General features: G+C 48.2%; 6 protein-coding genes across 15 annotated transcripts in view; 3 read left to right on the top strand and 3 right to left on the bottom strand.

Annotated features, from left to right (window-relative positions):
* Positions 1 to 2,423, bottom strand: part of LOC108025906 (flotillin-2) — a 102,317-nt gene extending 99,894 nt beyond the window's left edge. For 2 of the 6 annotated variants that reach the window (XM_017096602.3, XM_044093556.2), the window contains exons 1-2: positions 1,997 to 2,227; positions 540 to 677 (exon numbers count right to left, since the gene is read on the bottom strand). In XM_017096602.3, the coding sequence (XP_016952091.1) occupies positions 540 to 588 (49 nt within the window). In that variant the 5' untranslated portion in view covers positions 589 to 677; positions 1,997 to 2,227. The other 4 variants (XM_044093555.2, XM_050884703.1, XM_044093554.2 and 1 more) reach the window with 4 other exon arrangements.
* Positions 2,424 to 2,986: 563 nt separating this feature from the next.
* On the top strand, positions 2,987 to 3,734 carry LOC108026016 (BLOC-1-related complex subunit 8 homolog). Its single transcript, XM_017096710.2, has 2 exons — positions 2,987 to 3,268; positions 3,329 to 3,734. Exons 1-2 carry the CDS (start codon positions 3,051 to 3,053, stop codon positions 3,660 to 3,662), a joined length of 552 nt encoding a protein of 183 aa, XP_016952199.1. The 5' UTR covers positions 2,987 to 3,050; the 3' UTR covers positions 3,663 to 3,734.
* A 614-nt stretch (positions 3,735 to 4,348) lies between these two features.
* Positions 4,349 to 5,143, top strand: LOC108025994 (glutaredoxin-related protein 5, mitochondrial). The gene is made up of 2 exons (XM_017096687.3): positions 4,349 to 4,768; positions 4,835 to 5,143. The coding sequence occupies exons 1-2, from the start codon at positions 4,456 to 4,458 to the stop codon at positions 5,038 to 5,040; spliced, it is 519 nt and encodes a 172-aa protein (XP_016952176.1). The 5' UTR covers positions 4,349 to 4,455; the 3' UTR covers positions 5,041 to 5,143.
* Positions 5,144 to 5,235: 92 nt separating this feature from the next.
* LOC108025798 (uncharacterized) lies at positions 5,236 to 5,844 on the bottom strand. The gene has a single exon (XM_017096442.3). It carries the CDS (start codon positions 5,842 to 5,844, stop codon positions 5,275 to 5,277), a length of 570 nt encoding a protein of 189 aa, XP_016951931.3. The 3' UTR covers positions 5,236 to 5,274.
* Positions 5,845 to 6,752: 908 nt separating this feature from the next.
* Positions 6,753 to 10,293, bottom strand: LOC108026458 (myotubularin-related protein 10-B). Of its 5 annotated transcripts, none has more exons than XM_050884692.1 (2): positions 9,982 to 10,293; positions 6,753 to 9,905 (listed from the first exon to the last, which is right to left on the bottom strand). In XM_050884692.1, the coding sequence occupies exon 2, from the start codon at positions 9,689 to 9,691 to the stop codon at positions 7,166 to 7,168; it is 2,526 nt and encodes an 841-aa protein (XP_050740649.1). In that variant the 5' UTR covers positions 9,692 to 9,905; positions 9,982 to 10,293; the 3' UTR covers positions 6,753 to 7,165. The 5 variants fall into 5 exon arrangements, with proteins under 5 accessions (XP_050740649.1, XP_016952891.1, XP_016952906.1 ...); XM_017097402.3 differs by having other exon boundaries at positions 6,753 to 9,831; XM_017097417.3 differs by having other exon boundaries at positions 6,753 to 9,827.
* An 825-nt stretch (positions 10,294 to 11,118) lies between these two features.
* LOC108026245 (nardilysin) lies at positions 11,119 to 15,291 on the top strand. Its single transcript, XM_017097090.3, has 4 exons — positions 11,119 to 11,521; positions 11,611 to 13,377; positions 13,438 to 13,722; positions 13,791 to 15,291. The coding sequence occupies exons 1-4, from the start codon at positions 11,337 to 11,339 to the stop codon at positions 14,968 to 14,970; spliced, it is 3,417 nt and encodes a 1,138-aa protein (XP_016952579.1). The 5' UTR covers positions 11,119 to 11,336; the 3' UTR covers positions 14,971 to 15,291.
* The last annotated feature ends 100 nt before the right edge of the window (positions 15,292 to 15,391 follow it).

Below are 15,391 nucleotides of genomic sequence, written 5' to 3'. Positions count from 1 at the left end.
CTCTATAAAACAGTCAAAAGGTATGCAGTACAAAATATTACACCTTCTGCTTATTGTAGCATAGTTCTAGGCACCTTAGGAAATAATTTATAAGGCGTTCCAAGAAATTCTAAGGTAGAGTTCTTTACAAAGCTGTCAGAAAATATGCAGTACAAAAGTACATGGTCAACGAAGAAATAATATATTGTAGCATAGTTCTAGGCGCCTTAGGAAGGGATTTTAAGGCCCCAGCGAATTACATTCACCATATTATTATTTTTCAGTGTTGTCATTATCCTGAATTCCCCGCAGTCATAGATCAAAGCGAAGTCGAATATCACTCGCAACTGAGTGAATGTGCATAGGCAACCCTGGCTGAATTCGCAATGTCCTGTCAACATGCGGTTTACTAATTGCAGCATTTCAAAATCAGTCAACAGGCGTTTGACGCAACAGTACTGGCGAAAAAGGGTTAGGAAGTGGGTGGTGTGGTGGCTGGGTGGTTGGGGTGGTGGGGTCATGGGTGGTAGAGTAGAGTGGCCCAGGCTTGCCCGACTCACCTGAAACAATTAACGCCTCATTGGGACCCGTCGTGTGTATGTTGCCCATCGTTGAGGTTCCTCGTCGTCTACTTGTTGGTCCTTATTTATATTATTTGTTTGGTATTACTCCTTTGCCGAAAGCTCCGCTGAAAAGTTCTGCCGCAAAAGAGCACACACGAATGTATAATTAGCACACGGTGAAAAAAACCATCTATCAGTATCCCGGGATATTTATTAGTTTTACTACAAATGTTCAGCTTTTAAAAAAATCATTGTTTTCTAGAATTTTCACGGCGAAAGAGAACAATCTATCAAGATCCTGAGATACATATTTCTTTTTCTTACAAATATTTAGCTTTCTGTAAAAACAATTCTATATCATTTTCAAAAATATATATATTAAATGTATCACAAAGCTCAAAATGCATATGTTATATGGAAATATAGACAGATCTTTTAGAAGAATTTGAAAAAGTGTTTAAAAAAATGTATCATCAAGCTTTAAATTCTGATATTACTTAGAAATTACTTAGAAATTAGAAAAAAAATTTTAAACTTTTAAATATTTTTGTCTTTAAAAATATATTTCCTTTTTTATAAATTTTGATTTCCAATTCATTATTATTATACAAATTATTAAAGGGTTATTTATTTTCTTAGTTTCAGATTTAATTTTAAATTTCTCAAATTTTACATAGATTTTCAAAAGCTACAATTTAGAATTTCAGCATTCCAGAAATAGATGATATTGTTTTTCTCTGTGTAAGTAAAACACAGGAATAAAAGCGAGGAGCTTTCAACGGTTGCGACTTTTCGCTCGCCGCCCGCGAGTATGTTATTAAGTTTTTAGATTAGAATTGCCAGCACGCGTTTGGTTTATTTAATTATTCTGTTCTCGACTCTTGTTGTTTGTGCACGGCCAGTTTTTTCTGTTTTATATCTAGTTCTTTTTTAATTCGAAAGCTTTTTCCTGCCTCTGGGGGACAGCAACAACAATTAGCAACTTGTTCTCCGCATACTGCTGGGTACATAGGGTATATACACATCATTTTTATAGAGTATCAGAGCGATTGAATGGAATGTGGGCGAATATTGTTCGCATTAGTGTACAATGCAAGGGGCACTCGACTTGGGCAAACTGTTCGAGGGATTTATATGGCTCTGCCGGGGGGTTTTTCGCACTTTTTTATCAAAGTGCAAGTACAAAAGATTAAGTAGAGTATGCAAGGACAGAACAAGGGGTTGGGGGGCCGGGCAGTGACGTAAGCAGCCATCTGTGTGCCCAAAAGAACGAGAGTCAGGGCGCGTCTCTTATCAATGAGCTCATCATGCGAGCACTGAGAGAAACGGGGGAGGCATAAACAAAAACACAGCAGCCCAGAAGTAGGTTCGAGCACGTAAATAGCCTGGCGCTGCGCACACAAGCTGGAAATTAACCCCCAGTTGCCCAGTGGCTGCGCTTTGGGGTGACTTACTGGAGTTTCTAGGTAAACAAAGTTTGTTGTTGCCGCCTAGTTGCTGCTGTACCCCGCCTGTTAGTAATGTTTTTAGCCGGAAGCCGCGATTGGAGCCTATCTGCGCTTATCACTTATTTTCCACTTTTAACTTTTAACGAGCCGGCCCGCATTTTCAGCCGGAGCATCCACCGTTATGTTCCGTTTTTTCTTTCGGTGCTTCGATGCTCTCGAACAACGGTTTTCTGGGCCTCTTCACTCACAGCACGGTAACAAAAATATGCAAAAAATAATCCGAGTTCAAGTGACGGGGTCCGGCCAATTATTCTTAATTAATTCTGCGCCCTAAATTAAATCGCAACTTTGGCAAATTTACCGTTTTGGGACGAGTAGCCGCCTGATGCCACAGGAGTTTATCTGCACTGAGAGGTCCTACTATCGATTGGTGCGATGTTTTGATTTCTTATCGATAACAGGCGGTGTTGGCGGTATTCCTTGATGAACTTTCATCAGCTGTTCATGCAAGTTTTTGCATTCTCAGCAATTTCTTTCTTGATTTTATGGTAATAGGAGAACTAATAATATTCAAAATTTAAATAAGTTAATGCGAATTTGGCTTCTTTTATATTTTTTAAATCTGTTTAATAAAAGGTCTACATTTTTTGGTTTCAAAGGAAAATATCATTTCAGATACAACTTTAAACTTTGTTTCCAAATAGCTAAGCTTAAAGTCGTTTTTAATTTACCAGAAGAACCATTAAAATTAACGAAATTGTTTTTAAAAAGCCAACAAATAAATCACCTTCTTGGTGATATATTTTAACATATATTAAATTAAAGCAAATTCTATTTCCTAATAAATAATATTTAGTAAATCTACATTTATACACAAAATACTAAAAAGAATGCCCCTAATCCCATGCCTTAGTATTTTCCTGTGCGAACAACATATATCGCAAGCCATATATACCGCTTGAAAAACTGAAAATACCACCGCTATCGTATCGATAGGCTTTCCAATTGGAGTCTCGATGTAAACAAAAAGTGGAAGGAGGGGCGAGCACAAAATAAAACAATGTCTCGGGGCGGAGAGCTGGTCTTTAAAACGAAGAAAACGTCGGAGAAGATATCGGAAAACATACACATTTTCGCCAACGATCCGTCGCTGGCCTTTTTCCGGGTGCAAGAGCACGTCCGCAAGGTCTCCCCAGCGATTTTCGAGAAACGCGATGAGGTCTTCCAGCTGCAAAACAACCTCCAGGGGCATTGCTACGACATGGAATACGGAATTCAGTAGGTCGTGGTACTATACCCCTCAGCCACCACCACTAATATCCGTACTCCCACCCACAGAGCCCTGCGGACCATCGAGAAATCGGAGAGCATATTCGAGAACATACAGGAGATGATCAAGGCCTCGATTTTCCTGAAGCAACAGCTGAAATACGAGGAGAACCGGAAGAAGGTCAAGAAGGAGAGCACCAAGTCTTCGGTCTACAAACGCTTCTCCGCCCACCTCGCATTGGACCTGCCGGATCTACCGGACTTCGGCGGCGTTATGCGGGAGACCAGCCAGCGGATGGAGAACATGATAGGTCCTGGCACGGGAGCAGCCCGAACCGAGGCCCAGCCCACGCAAGCCAGCAATCCGGGGGAGCTCCAGCGATCCTACACCACACTCCACTAGATAGCCTTAGGTTTAAGTACTGTATCCGTAGTTATGCGTGTGATTATTGCAAAATACATTTTATTTCTATTATGCGAGGGAGGTTTTCCTATGTGCACCAATATTCATTTTACAAAGCTTAAATTATTTTGGAAATTTTTATTAGAAAAAGGTAAAAAAGTTACGTTTCTTCCTTCTTGCCAGTGTATCATTAAGAATGCTTACCAAAATTGATATTTTTTAGTTTTATTGTAACACCCTAGTAGACTTTACATTTAAAATTTATTTAATGCTTTAAATCACAAAATAAACCTTTCTTAAATATATTTTTAGAGTCTTTCATATAAATAGGTCTTATTTTTGACTTATTTATATTATCATAATAATTAAAATATTATGGTTTAAATAATCTGTTATATACATAGATGTGTCATATTTGGACGTATTTGTATTATTATTTTTATTAAGGAATATTTAAAATTAAGTTAAAATGGGTTAAAATTACTAATAAAGAGCTAATGTAGATTCTTGGTATTTTATTTCTATTCTGAGATAATTGCCAAAAAAAGAAATTTTATCAAATTTTATTATTATTCCAATAACTTAGCGGGAATATTACTTTAATTATTTAAAAAACATTCCCAAATGAAATTTTCCAATACTTTTTGAATCCAGAACCATTCGATACCCGATAGGCCGAGCTATCGCCAGCCTATCGATACCTTTCAGCTGACACTTCACTTGAACGAACCTTGTTGTTATTAGATAATATTTGTAGTATTATTATCTCCTCGAGGAAAGCGCCGCTGGTAAGATGAACCGAATTTGCCAGAGCCTGTTGCGTCAGAGCTACCCGAGTGCCCGTGGCCTCGCCGCCGGAGCAAGTGCCTCCGCCTCCGTTCCGAGCCTGCTGAGCCGCTTCTTCGCCGCCGATGCGGCGACCGGCGAGGCGGTGGACAAGGCGACGCTGGACAAGCTGGTGCGCACCAACAAGGTGGTCGTCTTCATGAAGGGCAATCCCCAGGCGCCGCGCTGCGGCTTCAGCAATGCGGTGGTGCAGATCATGCGGATGCACGGTGTCCAGTACGATGCCCACGACGTCCTGCAGAACGAGGCCCTGCGTCAGGGTGAGTCTTGGAATCGCCTCTCCATACGTGTGTGTGCCCTGCCATAATCTGTTTGTCCCCCTGCAGGAGTCAAGGACTACACCGACTGGCCCACCATTCCGCAGGTGTTCATCGACGGCGAGTTCGTCGGCGGCTGTGACATCCTGCTGCAGATGCACCAGAGCGGCGACCTCATCGAAGAGCTCAAGAAGGTGGGCATCGTGTCCGAGCTGCTGAAGGCGGAGGAGGCCAAGCAGGCGGCGTCCCCCCCGGCGGATGAGAAGGCCAAGTGATGCCCCGCCAGAGCGCCCTGAGATCAAAGCCCCAGACTCCCCCACAACCCAATGACAGACCACTCCCCAAGTTATAATTATTAAATGTTTAATGATAATGATATGTGTGCGATTTGGTGTATCATTCGCAAGACCATGCTTAGGAAATAGGATGACGATCATCCGGAAAGCAAGCTGATGTAAGAGATAAGCTTAATTTAAGAAGACCTTTGCAAGAGGTTCCTTTACCAGGAGCTATCTGCGAGTCCCTCGCTGCTCGTCGATTCGCTGCAGGATATCCAGGACTCGGCTGCGTGCCTGCAGAGCGTCGCCCGCCTGCAAGAGTTCAAGGCACTGCTGGCGGCACAGCGGGTTAGTCATATTTACCAGGATCTCCATCAGGTTGTCGGCTATGGAGTGGCGCATGGTCTCCTCCGAAGGCATGGGTGGAGGCACCCTACTACGACGAAGGTTGCCAGGTGGGTCCTGCCTCTGCGGATCCAGGGCTTTATCCTCAAGCACCTGCTTTTGATAAGGATCCATCCCTGATGGGTACTTCTTTGGCGCTTGAACTGAAAGGCAAACCTCTACTTCCCGAACTTTATCAACATGATCCAGATTTCCAGATTCGCTTAAGATCATATCATCCTGAACTGCCTTTGGTATCTGGATATTTGGCAGTTTTTCTCCTTGAATTTCCTTGGGACTCAGAACTCCACTTGAAAGACCCAGATTTTTAACAGAATTTGTTTCGTCCTGATGCTCACCATTATTATTTTGATCCTGAACTTGATTTTTTAAAGGACTTTCCTCAAAAACCTCCATTATATCCTTAGATATAAACATTTATAAAGAGTATTAAGGGGTATTTAAATGAAAATAATATATTATTATATATACAAATAAGGAATTAATAATAATTATTACGAAGAAAGATCATTAACAAGGATATCGAAAAGTAAACAGTTATTTATCGAAGTAGTTGAAAGTATTAACCCTTGTGTGATCGATAACATGTTTAAATTATTGTTTTTGAATAATTTAAATAATATTAAATTATTCGATTTAATAATATTTATACGAGTATTAGGAAGAATAATAATTTCTTTTATTTATGATTATTGATTTTGTGTTTCTTAATTATTTTTTATATCCAGGTAGTTAAGTGTATTATAAACAAAATTTTTTTTTTTATATAATATAATACACTTAACAAATAATTAATAAAATAGATAACAATAATTTATTATTTGGTATAAATAAATTACTATATTTATTTAAATTAAACTTAGATACCTGGATATTAAAGGGCCGAATTTTTAAGAAAAATCAAAGCTTACTTAGAAAAGTGGGCTTATTTAAATCACATTGCTTATAATTGGGTGACATCGAAATCTCTTTGTCCGAAATTCGGGAGAAATCTGATGATGCTGACGTACGTTTTCCCCGAATTTACCAAGTATTATGATGATATCATAATTAAAAAACATACATAGTTATAAGTATGTGTAACCTTTGACTAATTCCTTTCCGCTGGCTGCATTTATCTTTTTTAATTTTTATCTAGCCCCATTTGGCGACATTGTTATCTATGTATGTTCAAAAAGAAAAGTGCCAAAGGCAGGGAGAAAGTGTTTTTCTTATCTCAAGAACATGGATTACCAGCTGAACCTATTAAATTTCCAGAAAAGAACGTTTTAGAGAACATACAATACAATACAATGGAAATCCCATTCTTTGATTTTACAATTTTGATTTATTTAAATATACATATCGATATATTCTCATACATTTAGTTACATACAATATAATACATATTGATTTAGTTGGTGTTTCCTTACGCTCCGTTTCCTTGACTGGCGGCTTGAGTTCGTTTCACATCAATTGCTTGTCGTTACGCTTGTTACTATTTAGTCAGTGTTACTCTGCGTATTATGCAGCGCTGCGGTTTAGTGGTAGTAAAACGAAATAAAAAAAACTTATACCATAACTTGCTTATTAGTTAACAATAAAGGTGTTAAAAGCGATATGCCATGTGTGTGTGTGAAAGGGAGTTGCTTCTTGTGTTTTGAATGTTTTCTTTTTCGTTTGTAATACTTTGAAAGTTCAGCGTTGAAAGTAAACAGGTGTGTGTGCGGATCGCGGATCAGACGATGGAGGACTTGTCGAGGAAGGACGAGGTCTCCATCAGGAGCTCGCTGCTGCTGCTCAGAATATCGTACAGTTGATGCGGTGCGTCGCCGGCGATGGGATTGCCGAAGGGAAAGAACGACGACAGCGTCGATAGCTGCAAGTTCCCGCTCACAGATGTCAGTCCGTTGGTGGGCGTCGCCGCCTTCGTCGTCGTCTTCCTGCGCCGCTCGACGCCGTCCACGAACTCAGCCTCATCCTCCTTGTCCGGCTTCTCGTCCTTCGGCTGATTGGGTCGCGATTCGCCGGTGGCCTCGTAATAGGCATCCGGCAGGTCGTCGAAGTTCTGGAACTCCAGGCAGCGTTGTACCTTCGCGATGTTGCTCAGCAGCAGGCGATGGAAGAGATCCACCTGCGGCTGGCCACCGCCACGAATGTCCAGAATGGGCAGCCAGCGGTAGTAGCACTGATCCCACACTTGCAGGTCGAAGATCCGGTGAGCCGGCTGCAGGAAGCGATCCTGCGGCACTGAGGAAGCCGTTGCGAACAGCTGCGGATTTATGGTGTTCCGGGAGGGCGTGGATCCAGCTGCAGAGCCTTGCGCCGCCCTATTTCCCACCGCCAGAGATCTACGATGAGCCGCCGCCGCCGCCTGGGCGCCAAGATCGCCCTTTTGGCGCTGGTACAGCGGATTGCTGAAGAACATCTTGTCCTTGTCGGAGAACTGCTCGCCCCAGTCCCAGACGGGACGGAGCACGAGCTGCGAGTCCCGCACCGCCTTCAGGCGCTGCGCCTGCGTGTCGAACTGGAAGGTATCGAAGATGGGCATGAAGCACGAGTCCCACAGCGTGGTTAGGTACGTCTGCGTGAACTCAAACTCGTCGGGGAACTGCTGCAGCAGCTGCCACACGCAGTCGAGGAAGAGCAGGAACACTGGGCTCTGTTCGCTTTCCATCAGCTCGGCGTTGCCGCCGGCCGGCTGGGCGGAGTAGACGTGACCCAGGCGCCGCTGGAACGGATGCTCCAGGGCCACCCACTCCTTCTGCACCAGCGACTGGAAGCCATCGATGGTACGGAAGTGCGGATCGAGCAGCAGCTGCGCCAGACTGCTGACCACGCAGCACAAATCACGGCCATTCGATTCCTGGAGCACACAGGTCACGCCGCTGCGCAGTGTGGCAGCCGCTTCGCTGGCAAAGCGTAGGCACAACGATACGTAGAACAACCAGTTGGTCTTTTCGAGTAGCGCCAGGTACTTGTCATCTTGCGCCATAAACTTCTGCGGCGTTTCCGGCGTGCACAGGCGCCTCAGCTTCTGGTAGGCCTTCAGCACATCCTGGATGCTCGGCAGGCGATCCGTCAGCTGCAGCAGCTTGAGCTGCCGCCCCGCATCACACTTGCGCACCAGCTCGAGCATCACGTTCTCCAGCTTGGTGTCCTGCTGGGCGGCCGGCTGCAGTTCGGCTAATCTCACCAGGGCGGCGCTACTGCCATAGCTGTACACCCAAAAGGCAGCTCGTGAATCACAAAAGGCGCGCGACAGGTCGAGGAATCGATCCACGCTGCAGCTCTTCGGTATGACGAAGTGCGGCGGCACGGTGTACTTGCCCGCCTGCAGGGGATTCTGCAGCAGCGGCACACTGGCACTGCTCACCACCTGCCACTCGGTGGCGCCGCAACGTATCAGCTCCCGGGCCCAATCGTTCTTCGTCGCATACATGCTCGTGCCGGAGGCGCCCAGCGTCGAGTAGTACGGCTCCCTGTGCGCATAGGCGAAGCTCAGATCGTGCCGCATGGGATAGGCGAAGCGGACCAGCGCCGAGGCAATCAGCTTGCCGTGATCACTGGATCCGGACAGCTTCGAGTCCTGCTGCAGGAAGGCGAATTTCAACAGTCGAAAGTTCTTGCACACAATGTGCAGGGCGGCGATCCTTCCGCTGATGTTGGGCTGCTTGAAGGGCTCCAGCTTCTTGCGCCGGCTGATGCCACGCGCCGCCTGCAGCGCGATGACCGCCCTGCCCAGCTCGGCGATGGTGTAGATGTGATCGATGTTGTTCAGCGTGATCTCGTTGCGCCCCAGATAGGCGTTCTCCTGGTAGAGATCGACCAGGGGGGCAGCAGCCGCCACGGGATTACGCTTCGAGTGGAGCGGCACAAAGGCCAGCTTGAAATTGGTGACGCTCAGCAGGCCGAAGATGGCCTCCTTGTGCGAGTCGGCTGGAAGCGTTGAGGAGGAGGAGGAGGAGCCGCTGCCGCTGCCACTGCCGCTCCCACTGCTGTCCATGGGATCGATGGGGGAGTACATGTAGGCCGGGGCCGAGGACACTATCTGCTCGCCCTGCAGCAGGCGCGGCTTGCCCAGGTGGACGTCCCGCAAATCGCTGGGCAGGCACCATTCGTTCGTGTCCGCCGTGGCGCGCAGATCCCCCGGCAGCGGTGCCACATAGCTGGTGAAGGTGTTGCGCTTGTGGTGGTCAGCACTTCCGGCGGATCCGGCTGCTCCGCCTAGGCCGCCACCGCCGCCGCCGCCGCCCGTGGCCATTCCTCTGATGTCCAGCACACCAGCAGGGCGCAACTCTCCGCGTGACCGCTGCTGTACGCCGCTGGAATATTCAATTATTCGCTACTTCCTGTCTGGGCGCTGTACCGTTATGCGGTGCTGTGTGCGTGTCTGTCGTCTGTCTGTCCCAACGAAAACAAAAACAAAGCCAAACGAATTTGGGGAAACAGGAGGTGGAATTAATACACAGGGGCAGCTGGGTGGTGTGTGTGTGTGTGGGGGGCATTGGAATTATCGTTTTCTGTGGTGATAAGTTTATCAGTGGAACTTACCGTTCCGATTGCTACCTGTGTGTGCGTGTGTGTGCGGGCAGCGATCGCGCCGCTGTTGTTGTTGCTCTCGTTTTTGTCGCTGTTGTTGTTGTTCCTCCTGCTGCTGCTGCTGTCGCCGTCAGCGGGGGGGTCACTCCTTGCGTTCGGGGTCATCCGCGGGGGTCATGCAACTGCACCATCTGGCATCTGCACACACGGGCCGCGTCGGTGGCAATGTGCATTTATCTATTTATTTTTATTTTCGCCTGGTCGCCACAGCTCTCATACGACACACTAACACGCACGCACGCACACACACACACACGCACGCCTGGCCCTCGGTGCAGTCGTACAGTGTGGCCAGACGCCACCAGAAATGCGATAAAGGTGGCTGGTAGAAATTTGGTATTTTTTGAATTATATTTTTAAGTTCAAAAACAATTAAAGAACAATCAAAAACATTTGGTATTTAATCATTTGAACATTGTTTAATTTGCTGCATATGATTTTGATCACAAGACCCAGTTTTGGTCAATTTTCAAAGAAAAGTTATATAGGCTATTCCCCACCCTGTTGAATTGCTTACTGACCCTATTCCATTAAGAAGCATGGCAACTGTTTATGATTTTAGCAGCACTATTTATCTAAAAACCAAACTAGGATGTTTATTTTAAGGGCTTCTAACTATATAACTCATTTACATGTCTTTGCTCCTGCAAAGTCAGACAACTGGTCACTGTGCAGAGCACAGGGCCATTCCTACGATCGCCAAAATGTTCTATAGAATTTGGAACAATTAGGGGAAACCCAGAGTTTTTTATCCCGCCACCCCTTAATTGCACATTGTTGATCAAGGAATTATTATATTTAATTAAATACGCTTCTAGTTGCCATTAATCAGACTAGGCCCCCCATTTTAGTTAAGTTAAACTGTTTTACCAAGAACTAGAAATAAAGCGAATTGGTAAAACTAATAAAAACACATTTATTCATTTGGTGGTACTGATAATAAGAATTTAAGCAAAACCAACCATAATTTATTGCCATTTCGCATGCCGTGGCTTAAAAACTTATATTATAAACATAAGATTACTGCCCGACAAGGTCACCTTTTTCAAACTTTCAAAGTTCGACAGGACGGGACACGTTTGAGTCTGAGTGGAAAAAGGTGGATTTTTTAGTGAAAGATCCGGCAAGGTCGCTAGCGTTTGGGAAAGCCCTGCCCGCGGTCTGGCAACTCTGCACTTATTTGCATTGCCGAATCGGCAGATCCGCCCAGCCCGCGCCAACGTCCCCGGAAAGCAGTTGCCCCGATCCCATCGAGCCGCCAGCGATCCCATTCGGAGCGCAGTCCGTGATTCCCGTTCGAGTGCCGCATGTGCTGGCAGCGACACAGCGCCCATTTGCTCAGACGACTCCAATTCCGGACGCCAGGCCGGAGCCCCATTATTCAATTAGCCGGCGGACGGAGCATCGCACACCGCCTGTCGTGGAAGATGACGGACCAGGTCAAGTATCTGGACACGCCGGACAAGTCGGAGACGGACAAGAAGCTGTACAAGTGAGTGGCGTGCCGATGTGACCCACATAATCCGGGCTTAATGGACTTAATGGTTTCCCCTTCCCTCTCCCCCTTAATCTTTCGCCTAGGACGCTGCTCTTGGGCAACGGCTTGCACGCCCTCATTGTCTCGGATCCCAGTCCTGTGCCGCACGATGGCTTCACCAGCTCGGAGTCCTCGTCGGAGAAGTCGTGCGAGTGCGAGGAGACCAGCAGTTCGGTGACCACAAGCAGCGAGACCAGCTCCTCGAGCTCCTCGGATAGCGGCAGCATCTTGGAGTCGGGCAGCGAGGAGGGCGACGAGAAGCTGGCCGCCTGCGCCCTGATGATCGACTACGGCTCCTTTGCCGAGCCCACCAAGTACCAGGGATTGGCACACTTTCTCGAGCACATGATCTTCATGGGCTCCGAGAAGTACCCGGAGGAGAACATCTTCGATGCGCACATCAAGAAGTGCGGTGGCTTCAGCAACGCCAACACCGACTGCGAGGAGACGCTCTTCTACTTCGAGGTTGCCGAGAAGCATCTGGACTCCAGCCTGGACTATTTCACGGCCCTGATGAAGGCGCCGTTGATGAAGCAGGAGGCCATGCAGCGTGAGCGCAGCGCCGTGGACTCGGAGTTCCAGCAGATCCTGCAGGATGACGAGACGAGGCGGGATCAGCTGCTGGCCAGTCTGGCCACCAAGGGTTTCCCACACGGCACCTTCGCCTGGGGCAACATGAAGTCGCTGAGGGAGAATGTGGACGACGCGGAGTTGCACAGGGTTCTGCACGAGATCCGCAAGGAGCACTACGGCGCCAATCGCATGTACGTTTGCCTGCAAGCCCGACTGCCCATCGATGAGCTGGAATCGCTGGTGGTGCGCCATTTCTCGGAGATTCCCCACAACGAGGTACGGGCTCCCGATCTGAGCAAGTTCAACTATCGGGACGCCTTCAGGCCGGAGTTCCACGAGCAGGTGTTCTTCGTGAAGCCCGTGGAGAACGAGTGCAAGCTGGAGCTGACCTGGGTGCTGCCCAATGTGCGCCAGTACTACCGCAGCAAGCCCGACCAGTTTTTGTCGTATCTGCTGGGCTACGAGGGGCGCGGCAGCTTGTGCGCCTACCTGAGACGCCGCCTGTGGGCTCTCCACCTGATTGCCGGCATCGAGGAGAACGGCTTCGACACGAACTCCATGTATGCCCTGTTTAACGTATGCATTTATCTCACGGACGAGGGCTTCAAGAACCTGGACGACGTTCTGGCCGCCACCTTTGCCTATGTCAAGCTCTTCTCCAACTGCGGCTCCATGAAGGAGGTCTACGAGGAGCAGCAGCGCATCGAGGAGACGGGATTCCGCTTCCAAGCTCAGCGACCGGCTTTCGACAACGTTCAGGAGCTCGTGCTGAACTCCAAGTACTTCCCGCCCAAGGATATTCTGACGGGCAAGGAGCTCTACTACGAGTACAATGAGGAGCACCTCAAGGAGCTGATTGGCCACCTGAACGAGCTGAAGTTCAACCTGATGGTCACCTCGCGCAATAAGTACGAGGGCGTGTCGGCCTACGACCAGATGGAGGAGTGGTTCGGCACTGAGTACGCCACCATTCCGATGCCCGAGAAGTGGCGCAAGTTGTGGGAGGACTCGAAGCCCCTACCGGAACTCTTCTTGCCCGAGCCAAATAAGTTTGTCACCGAGGATTTCACGCTGTTCTGGCATTCGGCCGGAAAGCCTGAACTGCCTGCTGCGCCGAAGAGGCTGCTCAAGACGGACACGTGCGAGCTGTGGTTCCGCCAGGATGACAAGTTCGACCTACCCGAGGCCCACATGGCTTTCTATTTCATCTCGCCGTTGCAGCGACAAAGTGCCAAGAAGTGAGTGAATGCCCTTCGTCGATTAGGTTCTCTTACTTATTCGTCCTGCTTTTTTTCCAGCGATGCCATGTGCACACTTTACGAGGAGCTGGTGAAGTTCCATGTGTGCGAGGAGCTCTATCCAGCCATCAGTGCGGGCCTGTCTTACACCTTCAACACCATCGAAAAGGGTCTGCTCCTCAAGGTGAGCGGCTATAATGAGAAGCTGCATCTTATCGTCGAGGCCATTGCCGAGGCCATGCTCCATGTGGCAGACACCCTCGACGAGAAGATGCTGGCTGCCTTCCGCAAGAACCAGCGCAAGAACTTCTTCAACAACCTGATCAAGCCAAAGGCGCTCAACAGGTAAGGAGCACATTCGATCGTCTTGCATTCCAATAACTAAGCCATATGTCTTGCTCACTCTTTTCCAGGGACGTTCGTCTGTGCGTGCTGGAGCAAATCCGCTGGCTGATGATCGACAAGTACAAGTGCCTAAACGATATTACTTTGGAGGATCTGCGCGGGTTTGCGCGCCAGTTCCCCAAGCAACTGTATGTCCAGTCCCTCATCCAGGGCAACTACACGGAGGAGTCCGCCCACAATGTGCTGAACTCGGTGCTGAGTCGCCTCAATTGCCAGGCGATTCGGGAGCAGCGCTATGTGGAGGACAGGACCATTCAATTGCCACTGGGCACCAATGTGATCCGATGCCACGCGCTCAACGAGCAGGACACCAACACGGTGATCACGAACTTCTATCAAATCGGACCCAATACGGTTCGCGTGGAAAGCATCCTGGATCTGATGATGATGTTCGTGGACGAACCTTTGTTCGATCAGCTGCGGACCAAGGAGCAGCTCGGCTACCATGTGGGCGCCACTGTGCGGATTAACTACGGCATTGCCGGGTACTCCATAATGGTCAACTCGCAGGAGACCAAGACGACGGCCAACTATGTGGAGGGTCGCATCGAGGTGTTCCGCGCCAAGATGCTGCAAATTCTGCGCAACCTGCCGCAGGACGACTACGATCACACGCGCGACTCGTTGATCAAGCTGAAAATGGTGGCCGACATGGCGCTGAGCACGGAAATGGGTCGCAACTGGGACGAGATCATCAACGAGGACTACCTGTTCGATCGCCGCCGACGTCAAGTCGATGTGCTGCGCACGCTTCAAAAGTCGGAGATCATTGATTTCCTTCTGGACATTGATACCAACAACCTGCGAAAGCTGTCCGTACAGGTGATTGGCCATCGTCCGGCGGATATGCCGGAACCTTTGCCTGGTGCCCACTTAAATGACGATGGCGAAGACGAGGATATTGCCGAGGAAGCTAACGATGATGGAGATGGCAGTGAGACCGAAAAGGACGATCACGAGGACGATGGGGAGGACTCATCCGAGGAGGAGGACGACGAGGATCTGTTTGCGGCCCTGGAGAACAAGCTGAGCGTGGTCTTTCTACCCGAAGAGGGCAATCAAAACTGCATCCTGGACATCAACGAGTTCAAGAAGGGCCTGGAAGCCTATCCCAAGCGCAAGAGCCAGCAGGAGGAGGAGGATCAGACGCGCGCCGCCCGCATTGAGGACGCCCTGGGCCAGGCGTGAGAGCCTCGGCCAGCAAGCTACCCACCAACCAGCCAGCTGTCTCCGTTTGCCCCCATTTCCCATTCAGTTTGTTCAACTAGCCAAAGGTAGAAGTTTAGTTTCGCAGAATGCAAGCTCACCAACGCCGACCTCCTGACCAAGTCAGCCCTTCGCTCTTGTGTTGTAATAAGCCTCACCCCCCATTAATATTTCAATTCTTACCCACTGTCCCGCAGCCAATGACAAATGCATTTTGGAGCATGGACACGCCACACCGTAGATGTTCGATCGCACTGTCTTTCGTACTGATTTAATACATGAATAAAATCAAAATTGAAAGTAGCCACCTTTGAGCCTCCCTCTTTGCTGAAATGAAGTGACCACTGGAATATGGATGGGCTGTTTTATTCGTATAAAGCTTATCCATAGGTTGTTGTACATT

Source organism: Drosophila biarmipes, chromosome X (assembly GCF_025231255.1).
Source record: "Drosophila biarmipes strain raj3 chromosome X, RU_DBia_V1.1, whole genome shotgun sequence".
Taxonomy (NCBI): domain Eukaryota; kingdom Metazoa; phylum Arthropoda; class Insecta; order Diptera; family Drosophilidae; genus Drosophila; species Drosophila biarmipes.
This window is presented reverse-complemented; position numbering and strand designations above follow the sequence as displayed.

What these genes read in the sequence shown, in the direction of transcription:
- LOC108026016 (XM_017096710.2), top strand. Translation starts at nt 3,051, where the DNA reads ATGTCTCGGGGCGGAGAGCTGGTCTTTAAAACGAAGAAAACGTCGGAG. An exon ending in GACATGGAATACGGAATTCA is followed by an intron (nt 3,269 to 3,328) that starts GTAGGTCGTGGT and finishes TCCCACCCACAG; the next exon opens with AGCCCTGCGGACCATCGAGA.
- LOC108025994 (XM_017096687.3), top strand. Translation starts at nt 4,456, where the DNA reads ATGAACCGAATTTGCCAGAGCCTGTTGCGTCAGAGCTACCCGAGTGCC. An exon ending in GAACGAGGCCCTGCGTCAGG is followed by an intron (nt 4,769 to 4,834) that starts GTGAGTCTTGGA and finishes GTCCCCCTGCAG; the next exon opens with GAGTCAAGGACTACACCGAC.
- LOC108025798 (XM_017096442.3), bottom strand. Translation starts at nt 5,844, where the DNA reads ATGGAGGTTTTTGAGGAAAGTCCTTTAAAAAATCAAGTTCAGGATCAA.
- LOC108026458 (XM_050884692.1), bottom strand. Translation starts at nt 9,691, where the DNA reads ATGGCCACGGGCGGCGGCGGCGGCGGTGGCGGCCTAGGCGGAGCAGCC.
- LOC108026245 (XM_017097090.3), top strand. Translation starts at nt 11,337, where the DNA reads ATGTGCTGGCAGCGACACAGCGCCCATTTGCTCAGACGACTCCAATTC. An exon ending in ACGGACAAGAAGCTGTACAA is followed by an intron (nt 11,522 to 11,610) that starts GTGAGTGGCGTG and finishes TCTTTCGCCTAG; the next exon opens with GACGCTGCTCTTGGGCAACG. An exon ending in CAGCGACAAAGTGCCAAGAA is followed by an intron (nt 13,378 to 13,437) that starts GTGAGTGAATGC and finishes CTTTTTTTCCAG; the next exon opens with CGATGCCATGTGCACACTTT.